The sequence below is a fragment of the Talpa occidentalis genome, unplaced genomic scaffold (assembly GCF_014898055.3).
Source record: "Talpa occidentalis isolate TD23 unplaced genomic scaffold, MPIMG_talOcc4v2.1 talOcc4.12, whole genome shotgun sequence".
Lineage (NCBI taxonomy): Eukaryota > Metazoa > Chordata > Mammalia > Eulipotyphla > Talpidae > Talpa > Talpa occidentalis.
Genome location: NW_023601212.1, coordinates 25014397 through 25039320, shown reverse-complemented (window position 1 = coordinate 25039320; position 24924 = coordinate 25014397). Strand labels below are relative to the sequence as shown.

The 24924-nt window shown below is 54.1% G+C and overlaps 1 protein-coding gene across 5 annotated transcripts in view; it reads left to right on the top strand.

Annotated features, from left to right (window-relative positions):
* KIRREL3 (kirre like nephrin family adhesion molecule 3) overlaps nt 1–24924 on the top strand; it is a 542134-nt gene that overhangs the window by 512668 nt on the left and 4542 nt on the right. For 2 of the 5 annotated variants that reach the window (XM_054693197.1, XM_037505606.2), the window contains 9 exons: nt 5881–6029; nt 7655–7782; nt 9068–9194; nt 12917–13017; nt 15173–15371; nt 16758–16793; nt 19891–19998; nt 21408–21517; nt 24723–24809. In XM_054693197.1, coding sequence (XP_054549172.1) covers nt 5881–6029; nt 7655–7782; nt 9068–9194; nt 12917–13017; nt 15173–15371; nt 16758–16793; nt 19891–19998; nt 21408–21517; nt 24723–24809 — 1045 coding nt within the window. Of the gene's footprint in view, nt 1–5880; nt 6030–7654; nt 7783–9067; nt 9195–12916; nt 13018–15172; nt 15372–16757; nt 16794–19890; nt 20074–21407; nt 21518–24722; nt 24810–24924 lie in introns of all 5 variants that reach the window. The other 3 variants (XM_054693195.1, XM_054693196.1, XM_054693198.1) reach the window with 2 other exon arrangements.

Genomic DNA, 24924 nt, shown 5'->3' with positions numbered 1-24924 from the left:
GATGAAATATGCTTAGTGTGTAAGACCTTCAATAGAAAAGAACTTTATTTTTTAAAAGATTTATTTATGCATGCAAGAAGTCGGGTGTAGGCCAGAGGTGTGAAGGGTGATGGGATTCACCAGAGACAGAGTGGGGAGCAGAACAGGCAGACTGACTGAAATACACTGCTAAGGAGAGCAGCAGACAAGACAGGAGAGGTCTGCTGCTCCTTGTGGGTTAGCTCCCAGGGCAGGGATTGAACTCAGGCCACAGCAGTGATAGCCTGAGTACTCAACCCCTAGGCTACCAGGGAGGCCCTAGAAAAGAACTTTAGTAGAATTACTGTGCAATAGAAAGAAAAGAAAAGAAAGAATAATATTTTCCAATTAAACACCCAGTTACCGTTGCAGATAAATGTCCAGGCAAACAGGGTTGATCCAAAGCAGGGCCACTGAGGCCGGAAAGCCTGCCACAAGTCTAAGGAACCTTCTGGTAGGGTCCCATAGGAAAGGGCCAGAGGAGGGCCAGGCAAGGAAAAGAGCAAAATCAAAATACAAGTCAGGATAAAGGCAACCATTGTTGCCTCCCCACAGGTCTCTCCCCCATGTCCTTATCTTTCAAGTGCCCTTCCATGTGCTCCAAGTCCCTGGTTCAAGGCCCAGGCCAAGAAGCAAGCAGGGCTTTTTCATATGTCTCTGCTCCACATGCCTCCTCTAGGTCTTCGCCCTCCCTTCTCTCTCCCAAGTCCTCTTGAGCTTCCCCTCGATGCTCAACCCCACCCTTCCGTAGGTGGGGCAGGGAATCTGGAACCTCCCCTTTCTATGGGGATGACGCCATTACAAGATCAGGATCTGGACTGAGTCATCTGTGCTCACCGAACTGCTCACGGGATGGAGTGAGCACAGCAGCCCTGTCCTGAAGGCCCCTCTCGCTCATCTCCATGACCCCTTGCAGCCCCTGCTCAGCACACTGACAAGCGCTTCGCTGTCTACATGCTTGTCTTTCTCTGGTGACTGGGCTTCCTGAAGGCAGGAGCTGGCGTGCGCCCCGCAGCTCTCAGCACACAGCCCAGGGCACGGCCAGATGAGGGGGTCTGCAAGGCAGGTCTACACGGCTCTGGGAGCCTTCCCATCTGGGCAACCCCATCACACAAGATTTCAACGGTCTGGGTGACCTCAGAGGTGCTCAGGGGAAGACACGAGACATTCCTCTGACATCTCATGGGTCTCACCGTGACCGTAACCCAGCCACTGTGCCTCCTGCCGGCCCAGCCTTGCAGGTGGAGCCCAGTGTGTCACCTCTGCCATCGAGAAGGGTTATTAAGCTGCAGCATCAGCCAATGCCAGGGATGCTAATGGTCCCAGACTAGGAAATAAGCCAGCCGGTGGGAGTGAGGACAGGAAGACAGGTGGCAGTGCAACTGCAGAGGGTAGAAGGCGAGGAAATAGACCAAAGTGGCAGTTAGGGGTTCAGGTCAGACTGGAGAAGGGGCTCCCTGCAGAGCAGATAATTAAACTATGCAGGAACCAAAACCCAGGAAAGACCAGAGTCTTTATCCCTGAGAATATTTTAAAATAGGATGAAAATCCATCTGTCCTATCCAGTTTAAGCACTCTCTGAGCTCAAAGCAGGAGGAAGATGGGATGATATTCAGGCTCCCTGAAGTCGTGTGACCCAGGAGGTCTGGGGGCAGGTCTAATTCAGCCAGAATCCACATTGCCTAAAGCCAGTAAAGATGCAAAAGAGAACACCCAAAAAGACTGCCTTTCACCAAGCTCCCCCCCTCACCTGCAACCTGGGATCCTCTCTTCCCTGGCTAGCTCTCCACGCTCCATCCCGAAACACCCAGCACCACGTGCCCAGAAAACCCTCGAATGCCAGTTTCCCTGGGCAGCGATTCACCCCCACAGACCACCTTGGCCAGGCACACCCCACATTTACCCTCACAGCCATCCCAGGAATGCCTCTTGCACGCCAGAGATCAGAACACACAACTTCCAACTTGCAGTTCTCACCGCCGAGCTCCCGTCCACTGAGGACCCAGCTGTGGTTGGGGCGGAGGGGAAAGGCTATGCCCCAGGACCAGCAGCAGCCTTCCTTCTGACCACTTAGACCCCATGGGGTGAGCAAGCACCCGAGAAAACAGGTTGCAGGGCCTGATTCCCTCAAAATAACAGAGCACCAACAATGATGACAAGAATAAGGTATAGGGACTCCCTGGTGGCGCAGGCGGTTGAACGCTGCACTGTAAAGCTGTCCACAGCCTCTGTAGCGCCGGTTCGATCCCAGCTGGCCGGCGAGAATCCCACATGGCGAAGCAGACCTCTGTCTCGCCCGCTGCTCCCCTCAGCAGTGTATTTCGTCAGTCTGCCCGTTCTGTTCCCCATTCTGTCTCTGGTGAATCTTCTCACCCCCCGCACATCTGGCCTGTACCCTGGTTCTTGTATAAATAAATAAATCTTTAAAAAAAAAAAAAAAGAAGAAGAAGGTATAAATGGGGCAGGGTATTAACAACTGGTTGGGAAGGAAATACTAGTTGGACTATTCTTGCATCTTTCAGTGTTATGTTTTGTTTTTTAACTAGAAAGTCAATTAGCAAACAAACAAACAAACATAGCAAGTGCAGGCTTCCTGGGATAGGGAACCTGAGGCTTTTTCTCCATCTCCAGCTGCCCCACAGCTCAAGGTCACAGGTCAGCAGGTCCTGGATGGGGGAGGGGTAGAAGGGGCTGGGAGGGCAGGGCTCCCTGGAGCTGAGCTGGGTCCTTCCTTGTGCCTTCCTTCCTGTCCTTCTGATTAGCCCAAAACCCTAAGAATACTGCAGTGCACATCAGGCCTCAGAGGCTTCTGGGAGCCCTTCTAGCTGCTGGAGGACAGTCAGGGTGGCCTGGATGAGGTGGGTGCAGAGGCCATAGGACACCTGCCCCCCTCCCAGGCCCCAGCACCACCCACACTGGGTGCAGGGCTATTCAACAGCCTGTCAGCTGTGACATGGCAGCCCTTCCCTCCTTGAGGTCTCCTCTGCAGGAGATGGTCATTCTGGATGTGGTGTTGGGCTCCAAAAGGAAAAGCCTTAGGCAAATCTCCTCACATAAGTGCATTGATTTTTCCAACTGACTTTGACAAGATTACAGGGGTCTTTGTTTCTCCGTCCATACGCCTTGATTGCTTCCTCCCTGTCGCACAGAAGATGCTGTGATATGAGAAATTAGAGATATGCTCTCCTGCACCCCAGCATCCAGAAGGGGTCATGGGTGATCCTAGAGGCCTGTCTGGCCAGATGGCCAGACTCAGCTGTCACTTCAGCTGGACCAGGAGAGCCCCCAGGTCAGCAGACTGGCCCCACCATCACGAAGTGCATCTCCTACCTGCCTCTCTGCTTCTCCTTTGAGGGTCTCAGTACCCCCCCAGCCCCCAGGAACTGGAGAGGGGACTACCACCCGATGTGAAACGGGGACTATTGGCTGGCCTGTCAGCTGTGACTTGTCAGGCCTTCTGATTCTGTGATATAAATAATTAATCCTCTTACATTTGCTCAGGCCATAGTAAACATTGATTGGGAAAGTCTTAATCAGGCTCCTTTTCACAGGGTGGGAGAGCTGGTGCAAGCATTGGGGGTGGGGAAGCAGAGGTGCAGAGGGCAGCGGGAACTGGAAGAGGAGGAAGCGAAAGCAGAAGAACAGAGGAAAGGAGAGGAGAAAAAAGGGAAGGGAGAGGGGAGAGACTTGCTCTCTGGTTCACCCTTAACCCTGTGGCCAGCTAGTTGAATGAGTGGTGTGAGCTTCTGGAAGGATCCCTACAAAGGGATGTTTTGGTGTGGAGGAGAGAAAAGCAGGGGAAAAAAATACTGGTTGAGCAAAATGTGCGCAGGGGACTCAAGGGATGTCCCAAAGGTCTTGACCTTGGGGACCTCACTGCCTGGCACCCACAGCCAGCTCCTGGGAGAGGATATCCTGCTCCCCCTTCCACCTCTAAGGTAGGGATGGCCCTGGGGAGCTATGGGCAGCAGTGGCACAGAGGGCCAGGCTCAGACAATGCAGCTCTGCCAGGAAAAGAAAGTTTGGTGCCACGGCCGACCCTGCTAGTCTCCAGGCCTACGGGAGCACCAGCAGTTCTCGCGAGTCCCATCCCAAGGCCAAATCAGTGAAGCTTCTAACTGCCAAGATTCTTACCATGAGGGGCTCCAGACAGAGAGGAGAGGAGCAAGACCCATCAGAAGCAGTTCACCTTGGCCCAAGCCCACCCCAACCCCACACCTGTGCTGTAGCAGCCAGGAGCAGCAGCCTGGGAGGGACAGCTGGCCCTCCCTCCTCCAGGCCGGCCGGCTGCCCAGCCTCCCCTGGCACCCCACCCGACCCCCTCGCTTCGTCAGGGTGAAGGAGTAGAGGGTCAGACACTAATCCCCAACATGTGTCTGGGACTGAATTGAGGCAGGGGCTCTGCCTGACAATTAAGTCTGGTCATGAAATTAAAGTTAGAAATTGAAATGACTCATGAATAACTCATCATGGTTTATTGGGAAGCTCCTTAAGCTCTCAGGGAGCTCTGGTCTGCTTTGTTGTTAAACTATAATTGTTATTATTAATCGTGTTCTTAATAATTACCCCATATTAATTTGTGATAATAACCACATGGGGCCAGCCTGGACCACCCCTGTGATGCCAGGAGAGGTTGTCTCCCAGGGCTGCCCAGGCCGGAGTGAACAGGAGGTTCATGGAGGGAAGGGCAAGAGGAATCAGACTTCTGAGATACCAGGAAAGGCTCCAAATTGTGGGGCAGGGCAGGGCGGGGAGCAGGGAGGCAAAGGCAGGGCCAGAAGGGGGGTACAGGGAGTTATAGTCATGGGGTAACAACTGTGGATGCCAAAGAACCCCTCCATTCTGATAAAGACATACACCTTGAAAAAGGGAAGTAGGAAGAATCTGGTGGGAAATTTTGTGACTCAAAGAAGTGACTATTGTCCTGGGGAAAGGATGAAGTCTCTCTCCCTGGGGGCCTATAAGGAAAATCCCCATCCCCATGCTCAAGCACACGCTTCCCAGAGGACTCTGGGCACCACCCCATGGACAGCAGGCTGCCGGGTCACCCAGTCACTGGCCCGAAGCAGTGACCACCCCACGGCCAGCACCAGGATGGTCCCGATCCTGGTGGAACCGATCAGCCAACCAGGTCATGAAGAGGCCAGCACAGCCTTCCCTGGATGGAGTCCAGGTCACTGCTGAGGACCATAGGAATGTGGCAGCTGAGCAGAAGGAAGAGCTAGTGCCATCCCAGGAGCAGGGCTGAAAGGCTGTTCAGGGAGAGAGGGAACCCACCCTGGGGACAGGCCTCAGGACTGGTTACTGAGAGACTGCTGGCGAGGGGCAGCCAGGATACTGGCTAACACCTCTGGTCTTGTTTCTGTGTGTGTGTGTGTGTGTGTGCAAATGTGTGTGTGCTCAAGGGAACACACGCACACAGGTATGGGTACATGCCACTGGACTTTGGCCCCTGAGGTTCTGGACTCTGCCTTCTTCTTTGCCACCATGGCCCAGGATGGAGCCTCCAGTATAGCTCAGAGCGGGGGACTGTCTGAGCTGTCTGGGGACTGATGATTGGGTTACCCATCATCTGGCCAGTTAGCAGGACATTCAACTCCCCTCCCTCCGGAGTAACCTACTTGTTGAGTGCCACTGACTGCCCAGTGACCCACAGACCAAAGCCCGTGATGGATGCTTCCCCTACTGCTGGAAGTAACCCCTCTGTAGAGATGGTCCCTGAGGGACCCGAAGGTGTGCCTGCCTGTGCCACCTCACGCCAGACCTCGTTTTCCTGTGGGATGGATACATCAGCTCCCAGAAGTCCCCTGGGCAGGAGGGTTGTTTAAAGTCCTCACGGAGCCCTGGGGGCCTCTGTGCTAGGTGGGCCAAGCGGGGCCAGATCATCAAGGAAGCATCAGGCGAGGTGTACCGGACCACTGTGGATTACACATACTTCTCAGAGCCAGTGTCCTGCGAGGTGACCAACGCCCTGGGCAGCACCAACATCAGCCGCACGGTGGACGTCTATTGTAAGTACAGCTATTTGGGGGCTTCCTGGGAGGGGGCACTGGGTAGTCTCTGCTCAGGAATGAGCCGCCTCAGAATTCATTGAACACAACAACAGCACCCGCCTCCCAACTCAAAATGCTGGGCACTTTCCAGAAAGCTTCATTGTGGGGAGTTCTGAGTTTATCTCAACCCCCATCATAACCCAAGAAGGCAGGTATTTTTTTTCTTTTAAAGATTTATTTATATTTATACCAGAGCTGGGGTACAGGCCAGAGGCACGGGAGGGTGAGAGGACTCATCAGAGCCAGAGTGGGGAACAGAACAGGCAGACTGACGAAGTGCACTGCTGAGGGGAGCAGCGGGTGAGACAGGAAAGTTCTGTGACACCATGTGGGAATCTCCCTGACCGGCTGGGGATCGAACCCCCACTGCAGAGGTTGCAGACAACCTCACAGTGTTGCTCTCAACCTGCTATGCCACCCGGGAGGCCCCGAGGCAGGAATTATTATTCCCGTGATCCAGATGGGTAGATGGAGGCCCGAGGTCATGCAGTGAGTAAATGAGACTGAGCCAGACTCTGAGCGAATCCTGCTGCCTCCCACTGGGGCCTCACTACACCTCCTTCCTCACTGGGAGCCCCCCAGGGACCCACTGCAAGCCGGGCCACTGCCACTGGGCCAGCTGGATGTGTCCACAGATGAGCATGAACTCGTGTACACCCTTCTCAGTTCTAAAAGCTCTTTTACAAAATTTCTTTAGAGAAGACCACTCCCCTCGCCCCAACAGCCTCAACAGAAAGTGTTCCTGTTCCCTTTTTACATCAAGGGATAGATCTGGGTCTCCTGATCCAGATTTCATGCTCGTCTGCTCCCTGAAAGCAGTTGTCTGCATACCTTCCTGTCGCTGGGCCTGGTATGACACCATTGTACCCACTGGCAGCCAAGGCTCCATCTGCAAGAGGCTCAGGCTACAGTTGGAGGCCAGTGGAGAGAAGCCCCTGTATAGAGCTCACTGACACTTAGTGGGACATGGGCAATGGACCGAGAGCTGCCTACTACTGGGTGGGGCAAAAAAGAGGCTGGACAGAACTGGAATGAGAGAGAACCTGTGACAGCGGGTGGAGAATGGCAGAGGAGGCCTGGCCTCTTCGCTCCTCAACCTGAAGGCCCTCAGAGGGCCCTGGGAGGCTCAGGGAGCTAGCCAGCTACACGGGGCAGCTCCATTCCAATCTCCGGAGGAGGTAGGGCAGGTAACTTGAGAGTAGACACATCACTTCTGGGTCAGGAGGGAGCCCCCCTCTGCCTACAAACTGGCAAAGGGTGCTTCCTGGGAGCAGGACAGAGGGAGGGTGTGGGAGGGCCCTGGGGTCAGTCGGGGCAGAAATGGGGCCAGGTGAGTGCTGCTGACTCTTGTGGGGGGCCAGAGGAGTCTGAGCTTGGGCAGGGGGTCATTTCATCTCCAGACCCAGGCCAAGTCCAGGCAGAGAACTGAGGTGCAAGGGGATGGGCTGAGTGGACTCAAGTGGCACAGGTAGCCCACTGCTCCCTCCCTCCTATCAAGGTGGGGAAAAGGGAGGCAGCAGTAGGAAAAAGGGGCTCCAGAGCCCTCCCCTCCACCAGAACCCTGTCTCCTCTCTCCATCACAGTCGGGCCGAGGATGACCACAGAGCCCCAATCCCTGCTCGTGGATCTGGGCTCTGACGCCGTCTTCAGCTGTGCTTGGACAGGCAACCCGTCCCTGACCATCGTCTGGATGAAGCGGGGCTCTGGAGTGGTGAGTAGTCCACTCAGACCCCAGAAGGCCTCTGGGGCCAGGGTCAGGGGACCTCAGGCCAGGAGGAAACTACCCCCAGAGCCCCCTCACTCTCAGATCAGGGATGCCAGCCTCCAGCGTGAGCTAAAGGAAGGACCCCAGAAAGAGCCAAGGAAACCCCAGGTGCCCCCTCAGCCCTGAGCACCTTCGGCCATGGTGGTTTTGAACCTTGTATGGAAGCAGGTGGGATCACCTCCCAGCATCACCTTCGCTGGGAGTAAAAAGCCACGAGAAAGGCTTTTCAACTTTCCACAAATACTTGTCACCCTTTAGCTTTGGGTTAAGCTTTACCTTCTTCCTCTTTGAAAATGTTTGCCCTTCTCAGGGTGCTTCTGAGTTTGTCAGGTGCAAGCTAGCCTATGAGAGTCACTGCCCCTCCCTCAATCCCCCATCCTCCCTAATGCGCCTCCCCTCCCACCCCATGAATAAGAAAACAGCATCAGAGAAGATAACTCACCGCCCAAAGCCACACCGCCAGTCACCACTGATATCAGGATTGGAATTCAGAGCTAGTCAATGCCAAACTGTCTCCTTTTCTTCTCCCCAAAGTATATCCCAAAGGGATACAGAAAAGACAGGTGCAGGGAACCTCCAAGATGTTCAGCTGAAGGATAATTCATCCTGAGTCTGCCAAGTACAGTCGGGTCAGCAGCCCCTCCATATTTGAGGGGATCTGGGGGCTTCAGTCAGGGGGTCCCTCTACTCCCACACTCACTGCTTCCCATCACCCCCTCAGGAGTGCACAGTCCCAGCATCTTCAGCTACACAGAGTCCCCTGTGCTGTGACTGATCCCCAACAGCTCGAGCTGCGTAGTAAACCTTTCTCCGTCCTGCCACCACTGCCACCCACCCCGGGGGACTTTTTTTTTTTTTAAAGATTTATTTATTTATGTTTATACAAGAGCTGGGGTACAGGCCAAAGGCAAGGGAGGGTGAGAGGATTCACCAGAGACAGAGCGGGGAGCAGAACAGGCAGATGACAGAAATACACTGCTGAGGGGAGCAGCGGGCGCGACAGGAGAGGTCTGTTGCACCATGTGGGATTCTCACTGGCTGGCTGGGATCGAACCCACACTGCAGAGGCTGCAGACAGCTTCACAGTGTTGTGCTCAACCCACTGCGCCACCAGGGTGATCCCCAGGGGGATTTATTGATGTCAATTGCCACCAAGGTTGCTTCTCAGTCCTCTTGGTTCTGATGGAGACTGCCCCTATTCTCTGTTTCTGATCCTCCCCGATTCTCCTAGGTCCTGAGCAACGAAAAGACCCTCACTCTGAAAACTGTCCGCCAGGAGGATGCTGGGAAGTATGTGTGCCGTGCAGTGGTCCCCCGGGTGGGAGCCGGGGAGAGAGAGGTGACCTTGACTGTCAATGGTAAGACCCCACTCGTGCTAGGGCCAAGAAGTGAGAGAGATCAGAGAGGCACCCCAGGCATCTTGGTCCTGGATACCCAAAGGAGGGTGCCCCCTCATTGGTTCTGGGCCTTGCTACCACCTCCAAGTATGGACCCTTAGCAATTATGTCTACCTTTTCCATCCGAGCCCAGCCCCAAAGCAAGGAAGGGCCTGAGTCATTTTCTGGTCACCTCCTTCCCTCTTTGTTATATTCTAAGAGTGATAACTGATCAATTTTATCCTGGCCCGGAAAATGGGGTCAGAGGGTCACTGTGCAGCCAACATTGATCCCATATGTGCCCTTTGACCCACCCATTGTGACCTTGACCCTGGTGGGGACTTTAAAGGAGCATCTGTGCGATCCTGCTCAGCCTCTTCCCTTTGCCTTAGATCATTCAACCAGCAAGATCTGTCACCATACCCATGGGTCCAAGTGTACAGGGGCTCCCCTTTAGGGCAGAGAATATGTCTCATTGTATTAATAAAAATCATCACAGTGAAAGCATGCTCCTACGCCCCTCCCAGAATGCAGTGCAAGTTACTATATGCCTAGGAGGTGAAACAGTGAGAGTGGGTGGCAGGCCAGGCCTGGATGGTGGTGTGCAGAAGGTCATGGAGAAGCTGTGTCCCAGCTCAGCTCAGACCCAAGAGTTTTACTGCACTGGGATGGGAATCCACTGTCCTTGCAAGGTATGGGCTTAGTCCAGGGAGAAAACCAGGCTGCTAGTTTCAAAGGGTGCAGAATGCTGGGGATCACTTTGCCTTAGACCACTCAGCCAGCAAGATCTGACACCATGCCCATGGTCCAAGTGTACAGGGGTTCCCCCTTAGGGCAAAGAATATGCCCTAAGGGGCTGAGGTCCTCTGCTGCTTCCAAGCTTCCTCACTCTGCTGAATTTCTGCTTCTTTCTTACCTCTTTCCTGCTGGAGGCCCCTTGCAAACCTCCTGATTCCACCAATTTGCCAGGATCCCAGGGATGGCAGGGCCACATTCTAGAAATTTTCCCAGTTGACTTCATCTCAATCGAGGAGCCACCCACTGACAGCCTTGTGAATTCTCCCCCTTTGCTAGGTGCTTCCTCTCTTTACCCCCAGTAGCCAGTCCTATCCATTTTACTTCTTCGCCCTTCCCAGAGGGAGGGTGGATCCACCCAGACCCCGGAGCATTCACGGGTCAACTGTCCTGAGCAGAGCCATGACTCAGTCACCTTCCTGCCTTTCCTAGGTGTCCCCAGGATGCCACCAATAAATTGGCACTGCAGGGCTAAAAATAACAGCATCTGATCGCGCCTCTGTATATCCATGGCAACACGGCTGCAGCCTTTTCCTGCCAGCTCCGTCTGACACTCCACTCAGGCTCGGGGTCCTGGTGAAATCAGCGGCCTCCCCCGCTGCCTACCCCCTCCAGGAGGGCATGGGAAGTCCTACGGGCCCTGAATGGGTGGACTGGGGGCCCTCAGACTCACAAGCAGCCTCCAGAGCCCCTGAGCCTAAAGTTTTTAAATGAACATCCTCATTTCTGAGGTATATTAAGGAGGGTCTGACTTGTCAATGTCACTGTGGACATTCAGGCATTTCCGAATGGGTTTTAAAGTGGTTTTGGTCCCCTGTTACAGTTTCTCAGAGGAACCTTCCTCTTGGATGGGACCCCACAGCCCTGGTGTCTACCCAGGACTTAATCTGCCCTCTCTGGGTCATCTTTCCACCCTCCCTCCTCTGCCTCCAGTCCTTCCAGCACCAGCTCTCCTGGATTGCCTGGAAGGAAAAGGTCCAAGGGATTGGAATGAAGCAAGGAAGCTGAACTAGGGTCATCCTGCCCAAGGCAGGGGGATGGGTTAAGTGGCCCAGGAGAGGGCAGGACTGCCCAGCAAGGGAGCAGAAGTTTGTAGAGAGAGGGAGTAGCTCTTTGGAAAGAGCCAGACTAGGATGAAGGAACAGAAGGATAGGAGGCTCTCACCAAAACAAACCCAGACAGTGGCTAGCTGCTGGCCACCTCCCTTTGGGAAGTGAACTGGCACAGATTTAAACCACATTGGCTCAACTCAGGGATCTGCAGGAAGGGGAGAGGACCCACAATGCTACTCTTTGACACCACACCCACCCCCCATCTACCTTTATCCCGATTTCTGTTTTAACAACCATAGACCACCTGAGAAACCTCCAGGCAATTCCTCGCCCCTCGGCTGTAGGGGGAAAGGTTTGATGGCATCATCACCTTGTACCAGCAGCAAAACAAAGCTCCTTCCAAATTTCTAAAATATCCAGCCCTTCTCTGTTTCAGGCAAATATGCCTAAGGTATCTAAGAGAGGAACTGGGGGAGGGGAACCCACTTTTAAAGACTCCTGAGGGTAGAAGCCCTCCCTTTGAGGTCCCCCACATCTGCCGGACCCAGCCCCCAGCCACTTGCCATCCAAAACTCAAGAGAAGTCATCGGAGTGTTTCCTGGTACCTTTTTTCCCCTTGCCTGAGAGCTACTCATAGAAATGCAAATCTGTTTTAATTAAGGTGGCTAATAAACAGCAATTATGTTCGCAGCAATTTTTGGTTTGTTCCCAACATAACTTTGCCTGTCCTACAGGTCCCCTGCTCCGTTTCCTGTTTTCTGGGTTGAACTTAGGCTCAACCCTTCCTCCAGGGATTGGAGAGGGGGCATGAGGGCTTCCATCCCTATACCCCTGGCTCCAGCAGCCCACCCCTCCGTCCAGTCCCCCTTTCGCTTCCAGGAGAGCATCAGGGAGAAACAACTTAGGTTAAATGAAAGGCAGAACTGCAGGCCTCCCCTGGTGGCGCAGCGGTTGAGCGCTGGGCTGCGAGGCTGCCCACAGCCTCTGCGGTGCCGGTTCGTTCCCCGGCCACCAGTGAGGGTCCCACAAAATAAAACAAAACAAAACAAAAAAAAAAGGATGTGCTGCTGGACCTCAGGTTCCAGGTGTGCCCTCTAGACCACCAGATGCAGTCAACGAGACAAGAACTCCCAGAACCTGAAATCCATGTCACGCCCGCACGCTTGCAGGAACTGGAGGGGTAATGCGGGTCTGGAGCCATGGACTCACCCTCTGGGTATGCAGGTGCCCGCAAGCAAGGTGATGAACTGCAGGACTTCCTGAGATATAAGTGCAATGGGCACTATGAACTTGCCCAGCGCATCCCACCTTGCGGGTGATTCCCCTTGATGGTGGAACATCACCTTTTCTCATCGCTACCCTGGCAGCCACCCTAGCATGCTCGGTTTGTTGGGCAAGCTCGCCCTCTACTGGATATCTAAGAAAATTGCTTAAAATTCAACCGCTAACGTGGAGGTGACATAGTCCCAATTCTCTTTCTCCTGACACCTCCTCTACTCCTTTTTCAGGCTTACCACCTCCTTCATAAAGCTCTCACGATCCACCAGGGAAAATTATTCTTCCTGCTCTGAAGTCGGTTAGCACTTCATCTGCACCGCCTCCCTGCCTGTGGTGCTAACACACCACCTTTTATTACAGTTACTTGTGTCTTCTGGGCATTCAGACACAGAAGCATCCACCCACCATCCCTGGCGAGGTTGTGACTGGCACATCATTTATCTTCTAACCCCTTGCCTTGCACACACAGACCATCAGTAAATGTTTGCTGATTGATTGAATTAGTTAATAAACTCTGAATCTACCCAGGCAGGGACCTGCCCTTCCTGAATCACTGATGTGAAGCTGTCTCCCCAACAGGGCCCCCCATCATCTCCAGCACCCAGACCCAACATGCCCTCCATGGAGAGAAGGGCCAGATCAAGTGCTTCATCCGGAGCACGCCGCCCCCTGACCGAATCGTGAGTGTGCGGGGTGGGGTGGGCAGGCGGGGCCTGCTGCCAGCATGCTCAGCAGCCAGTCATCTCTGCCTGGAGCTTGGGAGTACTTGGTGCCCACCTCTAAGCTTCCTCTTTCCTCTGTGGGGAAAATTTTTCCTGTCTTGTGAGTCTTGCCAAGGCATCGCGAAGACAAAACTCAAAGGCAGTCTCCTTTCTCAGAACCAGTGCTCCTGGCTGACCCACAAGCATGCTAGCCACCCCCCTGCTCTTCTGGGGAGCACCGAAATGAATGGTTCTAACCAAATTCTGCACCCTGGGAGCTCAGGGCCAAAGATAAATGATGTCTTCCCTTTTCTGGGTTCAAGGCCAGGCTTTGGCAAACTCCTGAGCAGAGTGAGGTTTGTAGCTGTGCACCGGGAAGTCCTCTTCTTTCAGCCTGAGCTGCTCGGGGACCTTGGAGAACCCAGCCCCATTTGTCAAAAGTTCTCCCAGTGAGAAGTATCATTCCATCACCACCCCCATCCCCACTGCCTCAAAACTCACACCCTTACAGCACAGCCAAGGGGACGTGGTATTTGCATTTATAAATGTCAGGGTCTGCCCCCCCAAGTCCTTCTGGAACTGGTGAAAGCCCAGGTAGGAAGACAAAGAGAGGCAGGCATTTTGCAACACTTCGGGGAGCAGGTGGTATTTTTAGGAAGCCCCAGTGCCTAGCACAGTCCTGCTAGCAGACAGTCCAGGGTCAACCCTGAAGGCTGTGTGGCCCCACGCCGGGCAGGAGCTGCAGAGGTGGGCATGCCTGAACCCTGCGTGCCTGGGGCTAGGACGCTGAGGCAGTAAATCTAAGTGTCATGCTGTCAACTAAGATATTGTTAGAGCATTTGTGCTGTTACACACTATCTCGGGCATTCTGTTCCTTCACTCAAAGATTCACACAAAAATTGCAAGTATTCAGGGGTAGAACTAGTACGTAGGCCTCCCCGTTCGCTGCACTATTCTAATATTTTTAATTGTAAGTGTAGCACGAGCCCATGGCAGCGTATTCCACTCACTCTATCTCTGGGCACATTCACACTCTCCCTCCCTCACAGACACCTAACTTTGGGCCAGCCCTGCACCCCAGCAATTCCCCTCAGGGGACATTTGGCCAAATCCAGAGATGTCTTTTTTTTTCTTTTTTGGTTGTTACTCTTGGAGGGAGGCCACTGGCCCCAGGGAGGCTGCTAAACATCCTACAGTGTGTGGGACAGCCCCATACAACCCAGGATTATCGGTCCAAAATGTCAACCAAGAACGAGAAGCAGCTCTGGCTGCCCCCGGCGCTGGCAGCAACCCCACTCTCACAGGCTTTGCACCAGTGGCCTGCTCACTCAAGTGTTTGCAGAAAAATCACATTTGTGAAGAAAATTTTTAAATATCAGAAATCAAAATTCAAGTTTAGTGCTTACAGACTAAGATAAAGATCATCACACCTACGACTCCTGGAGCACAGCTTGTACAGACACACAAAGTAACAAAGCCAGACCCAGCTGCAGGTGGGGGGGCTGGCCTTCACCCCAGCACACCTGCCAGAGGGTAACGCTGGGGTGACTGCCACTGAGGAGGGACTCCATGTGCTGCACACGGGTTCCTGGAAAACACCTCTAGTGCAGGAACCACATAGGGGCTCTTGTCAGAAATACCCCCTGTGGGATCCAACCTCTGCATGTATGCACATGAGGATGTGTGTTTGTGGGGTGTGGGGTGATGTGTGTGCACATGCACCTGTGTGTACACCTGTTAGAGATATGTGTGTAGACACGTTTGCATATTGTGTGTGCCTTCTATACATGCGTTTGAGTGTGTTGTGTTGTGTGTTCCTTTATGGTGTGTTGTGATATGTGTAACTCTGGTTGCACATGTTTGGAAGTGTGGTGTGCCTGTACATGTATTGGCACCGTTTGTGGTAGTGTCTGTACACGTTTGTGTTGCTGTGTGTGTGTACTTAGGTGCATACTTGCTGATGTGTGTGTACGCATACTTGGGATGTGGTGTGTGCACGCATACTTGGGATGTGGTGTGTGCATGGACCCCTGTATGCACGTGCTGGCGCTGGTGACAGCAGGGAGCCGGCACAGTGGTCCTGGTATGGGTGGCTCTTGTGAGGACCTGCCCCTAATTCTGTGCATGCTGACAGGCCTGGTCCTGGAAGGAGAATGTGCTGGAGTCAGGGACGTCGGGGCGCTACACTGTGGAGACGGTCAGCACAGAGGAGGGCGTCATCTCCACCCTGACCATCAGCAACATCGTGCGAGCTGACTTCCAGACCATCTACAACTGCACGGCCTGGAACAGCTTCGGCTCTGACACGGAGATCATCCGGCTCAAGGAGCAAGGTGGGCCGCCCGCTGGACATAGACAGCAGGCCCTCCCCACCTAGGGCAGGGCCCTGGCCAAGGCCTTCAGGTCCTGAGGGGACAGTGCCTCTTAGAGGCTACAACCTGGTTGGGGCCCAAGGACAAGTCACAGCTCTTCCTCACTTGCCATACAGCCTCAGGCAGGTCAGCAGAAGTGTCCCCCCACGGCCCCACCCCAACCCTACACAGCCACTAGCCTGCCCCAGGAAGCAGGAGAGAAGAAAACTGGGCAGCGTGGTGCCCTGAGGGCCACATATCGAGAGAGGCGGCCACGAGGCTGGGCACAGTAATCCCACCCGGCAGCTCCCGAAGGACCTGACTCCCCCTCACTCAGGGTTTCCCTGGCGGGCCTTGATCTGCCCCAGAGCACCCCCAGGGGTGCGGTGGTGGGTGCAGGGATGCTCTGCATGGACATGTTGGGGAATCTGGCTCACCCTATTAAACAAGCATGTCCAGTTACCCAAAAGTGTCTCTCTGAGGTAGCGCTTGAGCTGTTCCATTCCCCCGCATGGGGGGAATAGGCTCAGACCATCTGCAGTACCCCCAGGGACCCAGGACATGTGGACCTCTAGGTGTGTTCTAGGGGTCACCGGCTGAAGGCTGAAGGCAGGAGGACTCCAAGCAGAGAGGGAGGATAGGGCGGAGAAAGTTCACCCCTCTGGGCAGATGTGGGGAGCCTGGGTGGGGTGTGGGGTGGTCCCCAAGAGCCCAGCAACCAGCCAAGAGCACACTGAGTCCTGACATGGGCTGCAGACCTCACCCCTTTGCCAGGGGGATTAGTTCATGGTGGACCCAGTGGTCCAGGGGGCCTGGGCCTGGCAGTCTCTGATCCCCTTCAAGAGGAAGGCCACCCACAGGCTGTCATGCCCTCCAACCCCTCCCCCCAAGAAATTCTGAGCCTGGCGACTAGTTGGCAGTTGGGTCCCTGGGGGTTCAGGATCCTGTGCATCACAGCATCCCCCAACACCTCTTCCCTAATAGGAGCTGCTTTGCATAACGCTTTGCCCATAATTTGCATAATATCATCCACACATCATTCCCAACCTTCCCAGTCCCGTTACTTACCCTCCGTGTCTTCCCCTTGATGCCCTCACCCCTCTGCCCTCTCCTTAGTGTGCTAACCCCCCTCTTCCCCACCCCCAGACTTGACTTCTCTCTCTGGTCCCTACCCCTCTGGAGTCTCTACGTCAGTCTGAAGGGGTCCAAGTTCACCTGGGTTAGCCTGGACCTGCGGGTGGTCTCGGAGTCATGATGGAGAAGGGAGCCCCCTCACCCCAGTCCCCTCCAAATAGCGGTCCCCCCCAGTCCCACCCCACCCTGGCCAGCCAGGCCCTGGCTGTGGACGCTTGCTTTATTTCCAAACAGGTTCGGAAATGAAGTCGGGAGCCGGGCTGGAAGCAGGTACGGAAGGAGACATGAGAACTGCCCGGGCTGGGGGGAAGGGATTTCTGGGCTAGTGGGGGAGGGGGCTCAAAAGAGGGTAGGGAGGCCTGTGTAGGCCACTAACTTCTCCACCCTCCCCCTTCTTCAGGGGTTAGTGCAGTCAGAACAGCAGGGGTCCCTAACCAGCCTGGGTCTAGGGACCCCAGAGACCTGTCTCCTAAGTGACTGAGCCAGAGCCCCACAGGCTCCTTGATCCCCAGGACCCTGGCTCTCGCCCCTCCCCCCACCATGCCTTCCACCCCTCTTTCAGAAGCCCTGACTCCTCTCCCTTGGGGTCAGCTCACCCCTGGCCTGCCCTCCCCCTCTCTCTAGTCTCCTTGATCTTCCTGCTCTTCAACCAACATCCACCAGCTTGGCGATCACTTCCCAGAACTCCAACCCCTGCAGTGGCATGCGTAATCCACACTAATCCTTGCTCTCTCCATCGCTGCCTCCTTCCTGCTCCTGCAGTCCCTGTGCATTGCCCTCTCACCACCAGGCGGCCACTGCCAGGCAGTGCCTCCCTTCCCAAGCTCTTAGCAGCAAACCAGTTACCAGGATCCCCCGGGTTGTGTTGCTGTCAGAAGCCAGGGCTGTCAGCTTCCTCAGTGAGCCCCTTGTGGGACTCACACATCCCCCACTCTGAGTGGACCTGCTGCAACAGCACACCAGTCCCCGCACAGGCCAGCTACCCCTCAGAGCCCCTCCTGGTGCCGGGGTGGTGCCTCCTTCATGTCTCCATCTGACCTGTGTCTGTTCACACCCATCGGAGCTCCCTGACACGGTGCTTCTTGACTGGCACCCCTGGCGCCCAGCCACCTGCTTGGAGGGAGAGGAAGTTGAGCGGAGGGCAGCTGCCTCCCTCTCCATCCCTCCCCAGGGGACACCCGAGGAGTGCACTGTTCAGAGCAAGAGCCTGCACAGGCGGCCTAGGCCAGACCGCAGGAAGCCAGGCCAGGAGGAAACACACACAGGCAGGCTGCAGGGTGGTCCCCCCCACCACCACTCTCTGCCCCTCCCATCTGCCTGGGGACAGTTCTCCAGATAAACTGATCTCCCACCCCATGTCCCCATGTTAACAACTCAAAGCCAGAGTCAGAAGCGCCAAGATACCACTTTCCTGCCTCTCTCATTTTTTGCAGGTGAGACGTTGTGGCCAGTTAGGGTCCCCTCCACAGTCATTCTTTAGTTCTGAGCTCAGCTGGGACAAGATCCAAGTTTTTCCAAGGAAACTTAGCAGGAACCTAAGAAGATATTAAATCAAACCTAACTTAATGAAATTAAGAACTAAAGAACCAGTGAGCTCCAGAGTGGGTGTCCTTTCCTAAAGGAATTAAAACCTGGAGACAGAATCATCTGTTTATCAAAGCAAGTCCAACAGGGCTGACTAAGCTCAAGTCCCCCGGCTTCTCACTCCCACTGGAGAGCAAACCAAACAGCTGTCATTATTAGGCCCTGAGGGCTTGTGCACGAACCTCTCCACCGGCCTCTCCCCGGCACGCCCTACTGTGGTCTCCCCAGCACTCCCTGCAGTGGTCTCAACCTCGCACATCCGCCAGCACTGCCAGCCAACAACACCTGCTCCCTCCCGGAAGAGGGTGCCTGACTCTCCTCCCCCACCCACCAGCTCCTCCCAGCAGCCTCTCCAGGGCCAGGGTTTGAGGTTTTCTTCCCCTCTTCCTCGCTTGAATGAGCAACGATGAGAGGCTAACCCTCAGCCCATGGCAAAAATACTGATAAATGTGGGACCAGGTGGGAGGGAGTTCAGTCTTTAAAAGGAACTTTCCAAGCCTCTAAGCTTCTGATCTGCTACAATTCCCCTACAGGAACAGGGCTCAATGCCAAGTGCTTTTCTGCTTTCAGTCATCCAAACCCCACAGCAACCCCCTGAGGAGGCACTCTGATGACCCCACTTAGGGTGACCTGAGTTGTTCAGAAGAGATGGAGTTTGGGCCAAAGAGAGCCTGTGAGGTTCGGAGGGTGCCATGTGATACAGTGGTCAGAGATGAGCAGGATGGGTGTTGGGGGTGTTGGGGTGTATATCAGTGGATTTGCCCTGCTTCGTGGTAGCTGTGTGTTCTTGATCAAGTCACCTGACTTCTCTGGACCTCAATGTTTACATCTGTAAAGGAGACTTGGACTCAGTGGGCCCTAAGCTCCCCTGCTTCTGCGTTCCCTAGTTCTGTTCCCAAGTTATGTGCTCATCCCGCATAGGCAGCCATGGTAGGACCAGGGCTCTCTGGGAGGGTGCCTCCCTTCCCCCCATCACCTGCCCCATCACTACTGGCCAGGGCAGGAGACAGACACAGACTCAGCAGGGAGTGAGGGTTTGCCTGGTCAGAGTTCCAGGCCATCTGCGGGGAGCAGTGGCAAGATGCCAGGAGGACTCGCATCTGAGACCTGAGACGAGAGAGCAGGACTGGGGCCGGGAGTCAAGGAAAGGGGGCATTTCTCCTTAAAGAGTTAAGGGGAAGCTGTGTCCTGCTCCCTGGCCCCTAAATCTTAGGCTTCTGGCAGTTCCTTTCCCTGATGCCAAGCAGGCCCTGAAGGGAAGCCACCTCCCTTGTGAAAGCTGCTTTCCCTAGAAGCTGGTTTCTATGTCCATCCTCTCTGCACCTGAGAAAGAGAAGAGAAAGACAAATCAAACAAACAAGGAAGCAACCATGACTCATTTTTTAAAGAAAAACCAGGATTTGTGACTGTCCAGTCTCTGCATGGTAGAATATGCCTGGTTCAACACCCAAAGGGGCTAAATTGTGCCCAGCCTTGCCTCTCACCCAGGTGTCCCTCCCCTGGCCTTCCCTTCTCTGTCTGCTCACCTCCCCCCACCTCCATGACCACTCCGTGTCTCCCCCAGGTCCGCCACTCTCTCCTCCAGCCCATGTCCCTCTTGAGCTGACCCCTGTTGGACTCTGCCTGTGCCTGCCCAGGCCCCCGAGGCATTTCCCAGGAAGATCCGTGTGCAGTGATCTGGCCCCAACCTGCAGGCGTTGCACCCAAGGGAACTGGGTGAGGCCCCGGGGGAAGGCAGAAGGTCTGGTCTGCCTCATCAGCTGTGCCTGCTTCTCTCCCACAGAGTCGGTGCCGATGGCCGTCATCATCGGGGTGGCCGTAGGAGCCGGGGTGGCCTTCCTCGTCCTCATGGCAACCATCGTGGCCTTCTGCTGTGCCCGCTCCCAGAGAAGTACGGGAGGGAGACCCGGGATCTCAGGGAGGGGGACAGAGAAAAAGGCCAGGCTTAGACTGCCCCGGCGAGCAAGTAAGCAGGAGCGCCATGACAGGGGCCCTACCGTGCTGTGAGCTGCTGGGACAGGGATGGGGTCTCATGCATCTTTCTCTGTGCAATGCTTTACGTGGCGTCCGGCCTGTGGTGGGCACTGAACTGATGTTGATCTGGCCTGAACTGAACTTCATCCAACAGGGCGGCCCGCCAGCGCTTTGGAATGAACACATACAGCCCTCTCCCTCGGGAGCTGTATAAAAAATCCGGGAGGGGGTTGGGGGCGGGGTGGTTTGTTCCTGCCCTCCAGGATCTGCTAGTCTAACCAGAAGAGCACATCACCCACGCAGGGGGGCTGCGGAGGAGGGGGGGTGAGAAAACTCAAAGAATGGCTTTGTGCAGACTTTTAAAGGTCTTTAGTCATTAGCAATAAAATTCTGGTCCTGGGCACAGCTCAAGGCACAGACAAGCATGCAGACGTGTAAAAGGGTGGTAGAGGCGATGGGGTAACAATGGAGACAGCCTCTGGTCCCCACCTCTCCTACCACATGACCTTGGGCCAGCCACCGATGCTCCTGGCCTCAGTTTCCTCATGTGTAATAGGCAGAAGTTGGAATACGTGGCTTTTGTGGCCCCACCCGTGCTAACATTCTCTGAGCGTAAGGCACAAGATGAATAACCAGAGTAAGCCTCCCCTCCATCTCTGGCAGCCTCCGTGTGGCTGTGTGTGCCCCTGATTTTCTCTCTACTCCCAGCTCAGCAGAACTGGCTCTCTTAACTGCCTCACTACCATCACCGATGGTCTCAGGACCTCCCTCATCAGTGGAAATTAGAGGGGGAGCTACTCTAACAAAAATTTCCTAACAGAATTTCCCAACTCTAAATCCGCTGCCTGCTCTGGAAAGCTCCATTGACTTAGGTGCTAGACCACCTTTGACGTGGGACCTCAGGGTCCTTTCTAGCAGTGACATTTGTGATTCTTTCAATGGAGAGGTCAAAGTCTGGGAGGAAAGGTCAGAGCAGACTTCCAGAAGGAGGTGAGAATGTAAAAAGATTAAAAGGACCTAGTTTAATACAGAGGGGAATGGATGAGGACCATTTCTTAAGTCAGAGAAGCAGCAGTGAAAGGCTGAGTGAGGTTCATGCAACAAGGGGCCAACAGACAAGCACTCCAAGGCCCCAACAGCCCACAGCACGACCAGACAGATGTTCTACGGGTGGGGGTGGGGGCATGAAGCTTTTGAGTTCAGGGGTGGAGGGTAAACTATGGTGGTGGTGGCGGTGGCAGGGTGGTGGGATTTTGATGTCGCAAGCCCTCCTGCCTGGGGAGGAGAGCTGAATCTGTTGTCTACACTTTCCTTTTTTATGTCCAGATCTCAAAGGGGTTGTGTCAGCCAAGAATGATATCCGAGTGGAGATTGTCCACAAGGAGCCTGCCTCTGGTCGGGAGACAGAAGAACACCCCACCATCAAGCAGCTGATGGTAAGAACGCTGTCTTACCCTCACCCTCACCAACCCCATGGCCTGAGGGTGCAGGGGCCAGAGGTTCTTGATACCCTAGATGCTCCCTCAAAGCTGAGCATCAGTCACGATGCACCCCACCCCATGGTAGACCAGGCACTTACTTTGAGCCAACAAAGATTTATTGTGAGTTGATAAGATAGCATATGTTGTTCTAGGCTAGCACTCAAAGACACCTGTAGACTCAGAGGCATCTAAAACGTGGCCCCAGCTTTTCAAAACCTGACTATCCAGTAGGGAGAGAAGATATGCTTAAATAGCCATAATACATTGTATGTAATGTAATTCTGGACACATACATACAGTCATTCTATTCAGTATACCTCACCCCCCCCCCAAATGCCACACCCCCCCCCAAAAAATGTCTGCAAGAATGGGTTCCTCTTCCGGAACTGGAGTGTTTACCAGAAGCAAACATGTCACTTCCCCAGCCGCCCAACACCGTTCCTCCTTTTCCTGATGGCCGCAGACAGACCATCATCCACCCAGCTGTCCAAGCAGAAACCTGGGACATTGCACTAGAAACCTCTAGAGCATTCTTGCTGTGTCATGGTTGTAAGATGTTGGAGCCATGACAGCAGAACCTGGGGGTAAAGAGCAGGGCCCTCTCTGTGCCTCAGTCTCCCCATCTGTGAAGCAGGATGAAAGCAGTAATGAACAGGGCTGGGGCAGGGGGAGAAGGGGGTGAAATGGGATGACCCCCAAGAGCCTGAGCTGTGGAACAGAGAAAACTTTTGAGAAATGTTAGCTATTTGTGTTTCTCTCAAGTCACCTATCTCCTTACCTTTCTCCACTAGATGGTGAGCAGCTGCCCTATTCCCCCCATCCCAGGGCTCCAGAGTCTTACCTAGTCTCTGGGAAGCGCTCACCAGTGTTTATGGATTGAACTGACCTTTCCCTCAGCTGCTCTTTTTCTAACCAATTGATTTTTAGGCCCTGCCAATTCCTCTTGAGAAAATTTCTCAAATGTGTGTGCCTGCCTCTACCCCACTGCTGCCTCCTTAGTTGGGGCCTCGTCCTGGCTCGCCTGGACGCTCCTAGCAGCCCACTCAGTGGCCTCACCACTCCAGTCTTTCATCATTTTACTCCAGCCCACTCCATGGGCCCACAGAAAGGGTCCTGCTAAAATGGAAATCAGATCCTGTCACTAGTCTCCTTCAAATCCCTTGGAGAGGAGCCTGTGTCCACTGGATAGTGTCCAGCTGCCCAGCATGTCATCGAGGCCCTTCATTGCCAGGCGGCTGCTGGCCTTTCCAGTTCCATCTTCCTGCCAAATGGATCAGCCCTCCAGACACCCCAAAGAACTTGCAATCGCCCGCCTTGGAGTCTTTCATTCCTCAGGGGTTTTACACAGGTCGTCCCCTCTGTCTGTTGATTTTGTCTGTTGAATTTTACCTTCTCCTATGAGAATTAGCTCAAATGTCACCCCTCCCTAATTTTCCACATTTGTCCTCCCGCTGCTGACAGAACTAGGCAGTTTCTTCTCTCCCCAAACACTGCTTATTGCTCTTATAATGCATTGTTATAATTACAGGTCAGCCTCCCCGATTATCCCAGAGCTCCTCAAGCAAAAGGTCATGCTCCCCAGTCTGTACATGTCTATTTCCTCTGGCCTGACACAGTAGATCACGAATCTTACAAGGGAGGAGGCCGCAGCCAAGACTGAGGGTGAATATCTCTGTAAATGAACTCCCTCAAGTCTGGAAGGATCCTGGCCTGCCCTTCATCCTGAATGGAATCCCAAATTCCCTCTCATTGGGACACTGATTGCCTCAGGCCATCTCCACACGCCCCAATCCAAACTCTCAGGAAAGAGTGGGGTTGCTCTGTAGTGAGAGCAGGGCGGGGGTGGGGGTGTTAATTGGCAGAGGTGTCTACTCAGGGCTCCATAGCTAAGCCCCCACTTGGGGAACCTTCTGTTCCCCCATTTCCTTCACCCCAGAATCCCTCAATGGCCCCTGACATAGAGGAGAAGCAGGTGTAGGGTTAGGGTCTAGTGGGAATGAACTCCAATCCAGAGCATTTACCAGCAAGTAAAAAAGGCAGCATGAGTGAGCCGGTAACAGGATGGAGGCACTCTGGCTGGTTCCATGGGGGCTCGGAAGACACCAGGAAAGCAAGGGAGAAGAAATACCTCAGCTCAGTCAGTGAGTAGGGGGCACCTGGCCCAGAGCACGTCATTTGCAGAAGTGACACATGGGAAGCATCTTATTGCTACAGGATAAGCATCACTATGGTTCTCCTGACTAATTAAAACACCCACTGGGTCAAGTAGCCTTTATTTTTCACCTTAAGTCTAATTATTACTCTAATTTTCAGTAAACTAGAATAATCATTTAGAGCTATGCCTCTTCATTCTTTCGTTCATCCAACATAAACAAAATGTGTGACAGCCCTCCAGCACGCCAGACACTGGAGAGTCAAAGGATTAATAAAATGCAATTAAATATGATTCCATTCCAAAAGCGTCTTGGCCAATGACCACAATATTGTGCCAGATGTGCCAGGGACCCAAAGAGAAACAAAAGCAGTCCCTGCCCGCAGGCTCTTTGGCATCCGTTAAGGAAAATAATTTTGACTACATCTAAGTAGTCACTGCTATGAAGAACAGGTGTGGCCCAGGTCGCCAGTACCTCACAGGTATTATTCATGTGCCTCCTTCTGAAGGCCTTCATTAAGCCTAGCACTGTCTGGTGAACTGCCCTGCTAGACCCCAACCAGTGCCCAGTGATGGAGAGTCTATAATTATTTATCTACAGGCCCCTCTCCCCGAAGAGCACAGATCCATCTTAACCTAAATCAGTGTCTGTCTGGCCCCTAACACGGTGCCCAGCCCAAAATTCAGTAAATGCTCAATGAACTGAATTGAATCAGCCAAGTGAGCTCCCTGGAGGTGGTTTCCTAGCCCAAGTGGAAAAGTGCCATCTCAGCCACCTGGCCCTCACCCACACCCCTGTCCCATCCCTCCTGATCTCTCAGACAAGCGTCTAGGCACAAGGACTCCTGAAACATCCTCCTGACATCTTCGCCTGCCTTCAGTGGCCCAGGCAGCGGAGTTGGGGGAGGAGAGGCATCGGTGGCAAGCTAGTTTCTCTATCCTTTCACTGGGGAAAGTAGCTTATTTAGCGCGCCTCCTGTCCACTGAGCAGCTATTTTGGGGTTATAGATGGACCGGGGTGAATTCCAACAAGACTCGGTGCTGAAGCAGCTGGAGGTCCTCAAAGAAGAGGAGAAGGAATTTCAGAACCTGAAGGTAAGAATAGCTACAGATTACAAGACGCAGCTGTGGACGCTGCCTTCGGTTCTGACAGCCCAAGCCCCTGATCCAGTGGCTGGATAGAAAGGTGAGAGGTCACCTTGGGGACAAG